The sequence below is a fragment of the Arachis ipaensis genome, chromosome B10 (assembly GCF_059453495.1).
Source record: "Arachis ipaensis isolate K30076 ecotype BB chromosome B10, ASM5945349v1, whole genome shotgun sequence".
Lineage (NCBI taxonomy): Eukaryota > Viridiplantae > Streptophyta > Magnoliopsida > Fabales > Fabaceae > Arachis > Arachis ipaensis.
Window position 1 is genome coordinate 144,865,709 of NC_142435.1, and position 12,176 is coordinate 144,877,884.

The following is a 12,176-nucleotide window of genomic DNA, read 5'->3' on the forward strand; positions in this document are numbered from 1 at the left end:
AGTGAGACACAAATAATGAAGTAAAAAGCTTTTAACCTGCATGACTACCCTCACTAGTGCACTATGCTGGTCAACACTCAAGACATTCAAACCAATGATACAACATCTTACGTTGGATTCCAATAAAAATTGAACACTCCACTCTCCAGAGACTTCATCAAGGAAACAAATATAGTAATAATTAAAGGTGAAGTTCTCTATCTCCTAACACAGTTTTCTGTTTAATAATTCATTTTAAGATTTGAACTCAAAATGATTAAAAAGATAAGATGAATCTATCTCCTAACCATTTTGGTTGATATATATTAGGTTAATTTTGTTATTCTGATTAAATTATATCAATTATGTTAGGTGTATACTAAAATCAGTTACTAACATAAAATATAGAAAAATGTTAAAGAACTATCAATTTTTTTTTTGTTATCACTTAACCATGAATATTTAAAAGTATGGGATAAATTATTGTATTACTAGATTAAAGAAATTAAACTAAAATAAAAAAAATTAAATTGATAGATAAGCGATGATAAAAAATAATAAATTCTGATAGTTTCTAATATTTTTCTAAAAGATATGTTAAAATATAAAATATATAATGAAAATAAATTAAACAACATATATATATTTATACACAAATATTAATATACAAATAATATTTTTAAAATTCTATTTATGGTTTATAAACAGATACTTTTCATTATATATTTAAATAATATCTGAATATTAAATTTATTTTTAAATTATTATCATGAATTCTAAAAAATCTTGTTTTACAATAAGGTTTATGTTTGTTTAAACACTATATTATCTTTTCAATCAAAGAATAAGAAAAATTAAAGTAAAAAAAAATGAGTGGCAACATATAATTATAATAAGAGTCTTGCTAGAGAGTCACCGGACTATTTGTATAATGTGTACAATGGGCTATTGAGTTACAAAATGAACATCTCCCATACTATCTAGAATAACCATCTAAGTACTAGGGATAATAACTCTTGATCTTTCGAATCTAGAACTCTAATACCATGTCATGATACCACGCATCCCAAAAACTTCAGCTGATGGAAAAAGGTAACACTAATGATTATATCTCTAATACTCCCTAAACCTCCATTGTACACATTATACAAATATTGGCTCCTCATTCTTTCCCTTATAATAATCCAATCCAACTATCCATTTCTCCTTTACAAAGAGCATATAGAAAGTGTAGATATAGATTGTGATTTGAATTAAAAGGCTTCAATAATTTTTTGATTGTAGCTAGGCTACAAGAGTAGTAGTGATCCCTTTAGTTCATTTCAGCAGACACTACAAAACAACATTTTGGGAACACATTCTTCCACTTTGTCACTTCACTGTCACATACACTCACAACAACTGTACTGTGCTGTAACTGAAAACCTCAGCATTCTCATTAGAATCTAACCCTAAATATAAAACCCAGTTCCCAACATGTATGTATTTCTTCTCTTTTTCCTCCCAATTCTTAAGAATCAGTGTAATATATATAGAAACCGAATATGCCATTCTTTCTATAGCTTGGAAACTCACACAACCATTTGCTTTTTCCAGAGAATTCAGACAATTCAAATACATTATACAACTTGCACAATAATATTAATAACCAAAAACTACATTTCTTTCTTCAATTACACTAATTCTCAGTAAGATTCTTTGCCTCCTGTTTTTTTCTACTTGCATGCAAGGATCCACATCATTCCAAACATCATCACATAAACCCTAAATCTTAACAAATTAAATCTAAATATTTAAACCCCTTAATTAACCACCTTAACTAATTGGTCACTCCTTTTTCAAACTCTCCAATACTTTTGGACTATATTGATAAGACATTGGATGCTACATTTGAAAAATAAAATAAAAATCTGCATAATAACAAAATTCAAAGTACCTAACATAATTTCCCAATTAAAAAAAGAAAAAACACCTAATAATATATCTTATATGGGCGGTTAGAATTTGAATTTCATGATGAAGCAGGCGTGAATCTTCGATCCATGGCACGGCGTCGTTTGGAGCGATCGGCGGAACCAGAGCGTTCAAGCAAGGACCTCAACGAGTTCTGAAGAAAATGAATGGACTCTATGCTGTTGTGTTCTTTGTCGGCGGCAACCACCAGAACGTTGCGGGTTCTTCCGCCTAGGGTTGCCATTTCTGCCCTCAGCGTCTTCAGGTGCAGAGATTTGAGAATCTCTATGAGCTCCGGGATGAGATCGGAGCGGTCCTCGCAGCACAGGGAGGCCTTGAATATCAGCCCTCCGTGGCCGCCGTCTGCGGTGGAAAGGACGCTGATCTCGTCTGTTTCGGAGGGTAGGGTTTCGAATTCGGTGATTATTTCTGATGTTTGCTGTTTTAACTCTTTCACTCTCTGCACCACCTTTGCAAGAAGCGATGCTTTATCTGTCTGCACCATAACACAAATTACTATTATCTTCTTCAGATTTGTGTATTCTGTTGGACTGAATTTGTGTGCCGTGAGATGTTTTTATTGTTGTCATAGACTAAGATGAAAGAGTGGTTTAATATTTATTCCTTGAATTTATTAAAAATTCATATGCAGTTATCTTTATAACAAGTGTGTTGATGACTTGACTAACCTACCAAAGTTGGATAGATGATAATGAGATTAATTAATACTAACTTGATGATCCAGACTATGGATTTAATTGTTAAGAGTAAGAGAAAAATGGAGGCAGTATTGTAGTGTAGAAATAAGAAGAGACCTTGGAGTTGCAAGGGAGAAGAGTGCGAAGACGAGCAAGGTGGGAATTGATTCTCTCCCTGCGTCTCTTCTCAGCTTCCTTGTGGTTTCTGAGGGCAGCCAGTGCTCTATCTTGTTGTTGATGATGAGAGGCTTGTGTCTCTATGGCGCTCATGTTATCATCAGAGGACACCTGATGCTGATGATGATGATCCATCATCAACATGGCAGCAGCCGGGTAATACCCACCACCGGCACCGGCACCAAGCAGTTGGAACAGGTCAGAGTTGTTATGGTCCATGTTGGTTGTTGAGTTTGATGAGTGAGTGTGTGTTTATGAATGAATGTATAGTGTGTTGCGTTGAATGTTGAAAATGAAGGATATTGTGGTTATTATGATTACGCTTTTTGACTCACACCATTCCCACTTTGTCTTTCTTCAACATCATCGACTTCTCTTCTTCCTACTTAATCTTCCCATTGCCTTTCGGTGCCTATTTCTTTAGATAAGGAGATTAGAACATACAACTTCCAAATGAGTATGAAAAGACTATACCATTTGAGTTATAGTTCATTAGCCTTTTAGCGTTCATTTCATTCCTTATATTTTATTACATATTATTTTTGCGATAATAATAAAAATTTAATTTTGATAATGTGAATATTTTATACATTTACTTAATTATATTTATTTTTTAAAATAGTCATATATAAAGACTATTAATTAAAAAATAAGTATTTTTAGTGAAAATTTGAAATGGTATTATGTTATTAGATATATATATAAAATTATTTTAGGTTAATAATATATCAAAATTAAATTCTAATAACAATATATATCTTTACCAAAATTTGTTTTCTTATATACATCAAATTAGTCTTGTATTGTGAACATGTTATATATAAAGAAAGATAAAATCTGCTTTAATTTTAAATTTTTAAAATTATCTTTAATGTGTAAATAAATTTAATTTTGTTCCTATGATTAGTTTTTACTTTTTAGAGAGCCAATACTTGATTAATTGGACAAATCACATATTTAAAATAACTGGACTTTAGAATTATATATATTGATGTAACATTTAAAAACGGTTTACATCTCAAATCTGTTATTATGTAAATCGCTATAACTTATGATGGATTATGAAGAATTTATATGTCAAAGCATAAAACGCTATATGCACAAAAATAAAGCTACACAAAACATTGCTATATGATACAGCGGATTATACACGAAATACTAAAATAAATTCGCAAAGAGGAGTAGTAGTTTATGATGAAGAGATAGTTTAAGATAATTCTGCGTAGCTTATAGCAGTTTATGAGCTCAATTCCATATTATAATATCGGTTGAAATTAAAATAAACTTGGTTGATAAAATTTTGGACGAGACATTTTTTTAAACCAAAATATGATGATATAGAATAGTTTAAGTAGGAAGAGACGATAAACATTTAAAAAAAAATCTCTGGTAATTGAACATATGATTTAGTTTTCAAAAGTTTTGCTAATGACAATGTTGAAGAGAACTTTAGAAAATTTTGTCTTGTTTTATTTTATTTTGTGGTTCTCGAATGAAATTTAAAGACGAACATTCTTATTTTCTACAATTATTAAGACGACCTTTTATAAAGAATATGCATGATTATCTCTTTATGCTTTATAAAGCTTACTTGTATTATTATACTAGTATGGTTAATTATGTTTATATATTCCATTTTAAAAAATAAAATTAATAATTTAAAGTTTTTAAATTAAAAAATTAACAATTTAAAATTTTAAATATATCTAAAATATGTGCAAAACCAACTCAAAATTTATACGTGGATATAATGTTTTCGATTGTGTTGTATTGGTTTAATTTTTGTTTCTCTGTTTCATTTAATTTTATTAAAATAATTTTAAATTACAAATTTTTTAATTTAAAATATTAACGATTTAATCCAATCTAATACAAATAAACATACTTGTATCATTATACTCATATTTAAAAAAATATAAATTAATTAAAAAATACTTCTCATTAACCATAGGAATCAATGATACGAATATTATTTTTTTGTATTATTTGAATAAAATTGGATAGACAAAAAAAATAAATCAAATTAGATTGTAATATACCTCGAATAGACTGTGCTAAATTTTTTTTATATTTTATTTCGAGTGTACAACACTCTAAATATGTGCATCTACGCAGATATATTCTGGATATACAAAAAAATATTTTATTTTTCAAGTGGGTTCATCTCGGGTATACAGTACTAATTTTTGTACTTATTTATCTTCTGTCCTTTGAACTTGAGATGCTTAATAACAGAACACATATTGGTGAATAAAAGTATATATTTTATTTATAAATAAAAAATTTATAAATTCAATGAGTATCCATAAAACAAACATTAATTTTAATGTGTAAATGATGTTTTTATCTTCCAAACTTTCTCTTTCAGGGAGTAATTAAAAAAAAAAAAAAAACAAATTCGAAAACAAAAACATCATAACTCATGAATGCTGAAAAAGCAAAAACTTTAGCCTTTTACGGATATAAGTTTCTAACTTTCTATCTCTTTATTATTATTATTATTATTATTATTCCAAAGTTAAGAATAAGACTCGAATGTGCAACTTTTAAATGAGTATAGAGAGACTATATCATTTGAGTTATAATTGTTGGCATATTATTATTATTATTATTAAACAATGGCAATACAAGCAATTTAATTAGATTCAGCAATGGATTCATTTATTAAGTGAGTGATACAAAATTGATTTGAATAGAAAAATATCCGTAGGAAGAAAAGGTGAGTGGAATATGATGATAGAGTAGATGTTATTGGTTTGAATAGAAAATGAGTTTGTCGAGTAAAAAGTTACTTTGGGTTTGTCTGGCTTGCCCTTGCTTTCAAATGGTTTTACTTTACATGCGTCTAAAGTGCCCTCCTTTTATGAACACAAGTAATCATTAACATGTCTCGTAATTTTAGGGTTGAACAAAAGAATATATCTTCCAGTTTCGGCCATCCTTTCCCATTCTCAAGAATTACCAAATGAGGTTCTCTAACTTGTTATATAATATAATAAACTTGGAAAAAACCAAGCCTAAGTATTACAAATGATGTTCAATAATTTTGTGTCTTTCATTGATTTTGATATATTGTTAAGGGAAAATATTTTGCACACTCTATGTATGTATGAACTTGGAGACTCGTTTCAGCAATGATGGATAGAGTTTTTCAAATTTTAAAGAAGTAAAAATGCTTCAAGATTGTAAAAAAAAAAATATATATATTAATATCCAAACAAAATACTTTTAATTAAAAGATTTAATATACTCTTAAGAGATACCTTTTTATTCTTCTAAGCACTTTATTTAAACAGTAAACATATGCTTTTATGGAATGAATAGGGGTGGCAATGGGGCAAGTAAGGGCAGATTTTTACTCTACCCGATCCCGTCCCACCTTACAATAATCCACATAAAATTCGGTCCGTTTCTACCTGCAGGTAGTAAATGGTTGAACTCTAACCTGCCTCTCTCCCTACCCGTCCCTATAATTATTAAAATTTAATAAATAAAATTAAATTTCAAAATTTATATAACCATAATAACATACATAATATAAATTAAAGTAAATTTTTAAATATGATACAATATTATCAATTATTTTATTAATTATTTTATACATATTACACATATTATATATTAAAATTATATATTATATATATATCGGGGCGGGTAGGGACAGATAGTACATAAACCCGACTTCGCCCTGCCCCATCCAAGAACCCATCCCATTAAAAATCCATCCCATGCAAATAGGAACAAAATAGGTACCCGCAAGTTCGGGTGGTGTTGCCATCCCTAAGAATAAAGGGAGTACTTAAGTTAGTAGCTCTTGAAGCCATAACCATGTTGGAATTGTACCACTTAATTATGTGTCCTAGTGGGTTTTATTGCCACTACAAACACGATGTTAATAAAGTTTGGGCTGGGTAACGATTGAAAGCAGAGTGTAAAAACTGCCCTTCAAAGTTCAAACAATCCAGGCCCAACAAAGACGAGCTCTAACGTCAAAAAAAAAAAAAAAACTGCTCTCAGCAATTCACAATTATTATAAAGCTACACTAAATAACAACTTCATAAGGGGATGTAGCTCAGATGGTAGAGCGCTCGCTTAGCATGCGAGAGGTACGGGGATCGATACCCCGCATCTCCATCATTATAATTCTTAGTATATCAATAGAAAATGCAGCTCTTAATCTTCTTGCTTATTTAGTTAATTTAATTGCTTCTGAATTCATCATGCAATCTTTTTTCAATTAATAGTTTAAAGTATATTCCTAGAAAATGTGAACCTTAATTTATAATGTTATATATAACAACCAAATTGCTTAAAAACTATTTGATATATAATAAGTATTCAACAGAAATTCTTAACTAGGGATGATTTCTGACATCATCTTTCATAAGACTCACTATTTTGCACATCAAATAATAATGATGTGTACGTTTGTATTCGATAGTAGTGCCCACTTAAAAATAATTATCAAATTGTACGGATCAATTAATTAAATGACACCTTTAAATTTACAAGAACCTAAAGTCATGTTTGTGTCCTGACCTACCAATAACTCGTGCATTTCATGTTTATGTCTGTATAATCCATTATTTTCTTGGTCACCCGTTAAATGTTATATTTATTTCGAATTGAAGAGTGGCCATACAACTTATAAGTTATAATCAATTATTACTATAACAAACAAATTATATCATGAAAATTTATGTAACAATAATAAATAGATGGTCAAATTAATCCTGAAAGATTATATGATTTTCAATTTAGTTTTTGAAAGATTTTTTTAATCAAATCTATTTTCAAAAAATTTCAGTTTAGTCACGTTAATCCTTCCATCACTTTTCATTCTTCAAGCACACTTTCTTTCACTTTCAGCAAAAAAAAAAAAAAAAAAACCATGTTCTTTGTTGCTCTCTAAACCGAGCAACATGCTTACTGGAAGAGAAATCAAGTTAGATTTCGACGCGCGATTAAACGACGGGTGTCATATGCGTTTCTTTCGGTGAAGGTCGGTTCACGTTTCGCACACGAGATGGCAATAAAGGGTGAGAGGTAGTGATTGAAACGGCGTAATTCCTATTTTTTTCACAAAACTCTCCCTCTCGCCTTCTTTGTTAAGAAGCCTTCATCATCGTCGCCGATTGAAGCATCTGGCGCGGCGTCTCTATTTCTCTCATAAAACCCTTCCTCTCACTTTCTTTTCGACGTCGCTGAGGAGAAGACGAAAAAGCCTTTATCATCGTCGCCGATTGAAGCATCCGGCATAGCGTGTTCGCGAGTTTGCCATTGAGAAGTGATTTTAGTACAATGATTGAAGACGTGACCGACGGCCATTTTCGTTGTTTAAGATTTTATTTTTTTCCTGGTTATTAAACTTGTTAAGATTGTGCCATTAATAAAATTTGTTTCTTATTAGTGATTTTGTTGGAATTAAAAACTGTTTGTGGGGTACCGACGGTCATTTTCATTGTTGTTTAATGTTTTTTTTTGTTACCAAACTTTTTGTTAGGATTTTGCCATTGATAAAATTTGTTTTTCGTTAGTGGTTTTTGTTGGAACTGAAAACAATTTGTGAGGCTAAGATTTTACTCTTTATTGACCATGAAAGTTGATCAAAGATTTTGTTTTTCTGAATATTAAAAATGTCTACTAGCTATCAATTTCTCTGTTCATAATTTATGTTTAGTGTTTTGTTTTGTTATTTGGTTATGGTGTTTGCATTTTCTTCATGAAATTTAATTTTGTGGAAGGAAAATTTTTTTTGTTAATGAACTTTTATTTAGGATTGTGCCATTGTTAAATTATGTTTCTTGTTGGTTTTGCTAAAACTGAAAATCGTTTTTAGAGTTAGGATTTCGTTCTAATTGGTTAAACATTTTGGGATTAGGATTTGTCACTTAGGGACTGATTTTACCAAATTTCATAAAGATACCATGGTGATTAAAATATAGAAAGGTGTGCTGATATGTAACTTAATGTGTCACATCCGTTTTTGTTAAGTCATTGTTAACACTGTCAATATAAAAAGTAACAGAAAAATTAAAGTGACTAAACTGAAATTTTTTGGAGATAAATTTGATTTAAAAAAAATTTTAAAAACAAAATTGGAGATTGCGTACTTTTTTTGGGGCTGATTTGACTATTTACTCTAACAATAATTGATTAAAAATATGAGCAAAATTCAACATCATCTTTCCACCATATTTTGTACTACATTATCTTTGATTCTTTTCACAGACACTACATCTTATTGTTCATGAATCATGATCAATTGCACTTCAACAAGGTATGCACATTATATTATCATGCCAGTTTATCCTTTAGTTTGACTTTACAGCTCCTACAAAACATTTTTCTAATTAATCCCTATAATACCAATCACTCATGTCCATCAATATCTCAATAAAGTAATAAATTACATTATTATAAACAAAATATTTCAAAGTAGCATATATACTCATATAGTGCCTAAAGCCAAAGTGCAATTGCCTGGCTCAAGTGGCACACGCATGTGCTGCACATTCTTTCAATTAAATTACATATATCTCTCAAAATATAAACAAATAGGATAAAGTAATTTTTTGTACTTGAAAATATATTTTTAAATTTTATTTTATTTTAATTTTATTATAAAAATTTTTTATTTGTATCAAATTTATTAATGAAGGCTAATTTTTTAAAAAATTTATGACTAATTCAATAAAAATTTTATAAGAATAATCATAAACACAGTAAATCAGAGATAATTGTCATATATTATTGTCATATATAAAAATTTAATCATCAAAAATATATTTGATGCCAATTAAAAATTTTTAAGACAAAATTAGAACAAAATAAAATTTAAAGATATTTTTAAAATTTAAAAAATTTTAAAAATAAAAAATATACTTTATCCTCAATAAATATATATGAAAAACTAAACTGACTTCAACATTATATTCACAAATTTAATTATTTATTGAGCCTTTCTTTTTTTCTCACTTGAGCTAATCAAAAGAGAATGGAAAAAAGCTTATGGCCCTTTTAATATTATAGCAACATGACAGACAATACTTGTCTCCTTTGATTGAGATTGGTGTCATACACATAAAAAAATTAAAGCACTTTTTAGATGATCACTTTCAGCTATCATTGACTACTAAATTTGCAGGTGTAGAGTACACAAATTCAATATCATAGTTTGATTTATTGATGTATGTGTTTTTAATATTGTTATATGTTGTTGATGTTTGATTATTTTTGTTTCATGAATTCGGCTTTGCTTTATCAGAAAATGCGGCCTTTTACACTCACTGAAATGATGCAACATCATTAAAGTAGCTTTAGCGGTATTAATAATTTAATTTAATTGTATTATTCAATATTCAGCGAGGAACAAGCAATTAAGGCAAGATATTAGTATAAAACTATAAGAAAAACATTCAACTTGATGATATTCAATCTATCATTATTTATCATTATTTATAAAACTACACACTAATATTTCTTAATTTTGATATAATTCTTATATACTATTATTCACTAGTAGATTTTATTGGAATTAAATGAACACTTATTTTATAATATATAAAGAATATCAGTTAGAATTTATTAAACCTAATAAAAAAAATTATTGAAAAATACTAGAAAACTAGCACTTTAATAAGTAGAAACAAATAGGGTTAATTAGTATTAATTTAAATAAAAAAGTTGTTGTATACCTAAAAATGGACAAACAGATAAACAATAGGATAAATGTTAATTTTTTTTAATTTTCATTAGAAATATAATTATTTATGTATATTTTTTTATTAATTTAAATTTTAAAAAAATAGTATTTTAATATAGTATCAAAATTTTAATGATTGAAAAGTCTAAAATATAATTTAAGGAGATGTATTAGAAATATAACTATTCATATGCTTCTTTTTATTCAACTATGTTAAGTATACATTAAAATTAATTATATTAAAATTAATCATCAGAATAAAATATATATTAAAATATAAAATATATATTAAAAATAAATAAAATTATACATATATTTATATACAAATATATATAAACTAATTTTAATAATTAATTTTAATATATAAATAATATTTTTACTTTAAAATAAACAATTTTATAATAGTTTTAAAATTATAATTTTGTTGTGACCATGTAATCTAATTACAATAATAGAATAGTTATAGTTATGACAAAGGGATTCACCTTTTTAGTTAACAATCATTACGGTTAAACTCTTGACATGATTTGACAGATGCATATAAGTGGTGAAAGGCTAGGCGATTTGAATCATGGAGATTCATTCGAATATGATCTTCCTTGAACATGAAATTATCCAAGGTGAATTTGTTAGACAAACCATGATAATAATTACTACTAACCGTATAAGCCTAACAGTGGTTTGTGGTTCCATTAATTGCACTATGAAACAGGTTAGGAAATTTGTCGAAAATTGCCCCAACAAAAACCTTAAATAGCTTTGAAGACATTAATTAAATTTACCAACAATAAATTCATGGCGTGTCCAATAAGGCAAACACAGCATTACTAAAACATAGCTCAGCAAAAAATAACCACGACACAACCATGTAAAATGTATCATAAACCAAACATAAATGTTAGTGTTTTCATAATTTCATTTATTATTTGCTTCTTCGATTAGACAACGTACGCTCATTTATTATTGGAGATGATATAAATTTTATCCAATTTTTTTAATAAATGTCTTTTGAATATTTGTTAGCGACGCATTAATTAATCCATACATTTTACATTTCACCGAATCCATAAAATAAACATGTACGGAACATGAACATGGTTCTTAAAACTAAATCCAATCGACTAGTTCGACCAGATTAATCGAAAATTATTCATTTGATTAGTCTGATTCAAAGTAAAAACCAATTATTCATGAATCAGTAAAAAAATTGAAAAATTTCGTCAAAAATATAAATTAGTTGAATTAATTAGATTTTCTAGTAATTAATCCGTTTAAAAAATAAAACAAAAAATTATTTTTAAAAATTTATATATTATATATATAAATATATTATTTTTTATATTTAATTATTATATATTCTAAAATTAAAAATTAAAATTATCAACAAAAAATACATAATTAACATTTCAATATATTTACTACATAATTATTAATACAAAAAATTTAAAAACTTTTATTAAAAATAATTTTAATATGTATCTTTAAGATACATAATAATTTTATTAAAAATAAACTTTTCCAATTAAATTTCTAATTCCATCTCTCAATTTTCATAACCATAATACTGAATGAGTAAAAATACAAATAGGGATTTAGCTAATATATTTTTTAAAAGTATATGATAAATTTATTATGAATAAAAATTTTAATTTATTTTATTTAA

At 27.5% G+C, this 12,176-nt stretch overlaps 1 protein-coding gene and 1 non-coding gene across 2 annotated transcripts; one reads left to right on the plus strand and one right to left on the minus strand.

Moving 5' to 3' along the window:
• Positions 1-1,594: 1,594 nt before the first annotated feature.
• On the minus strand, positions 1,595-3,168 carry LOC107624400 (transcription factor bHLH106). The gene is made up of 2 exons (XM_016326897.3): positions 2,748-3,168; positions 1,595-2,428 (listed from the first exon to the last, which is right to left on the minus strand). The coding sequence occupies exons 1-2, from the start codon at positions 3,024-3,026 to the stop codon at positions 1,991-1,993; spliced, it is 717 nt and encodes a 238-aa protein (XP_016182383.1). The 5' UTR covers positions 3,027-3,168; the 3' UTR covers positions 1,595-1,990.
• Positions 3,169-6,869: 3,701 nt separating this feature from the next.
• Positions 6,870-6,942, plus strand: TRNAA-AGC (transfer RNA alanine (anticodon AGC)). Its single transcript has one exon. It is a non-coding gene; the product is annotated as a tRNA-Ala (tRNA).
• Positions 6,943-12,176: the final 5,234 nt, after the last annotated feature.

Coding starts and splice junctions, on each gene's coding strand:
- LOC107624400 (XM_016326897.3), bottom strand. CDS start 3,026: ATGGACCATAACAACTCTGACCTGTTCCAACTGCTTGGTGCCGGTGCC. Junction 2,429..2,747: donor TTCTCCCTTGCAACTCCAAG/GTCTCTTCTTAT, acceptor GTTATGGTGCAG/ACAGATAAAGCATCGCTTCT.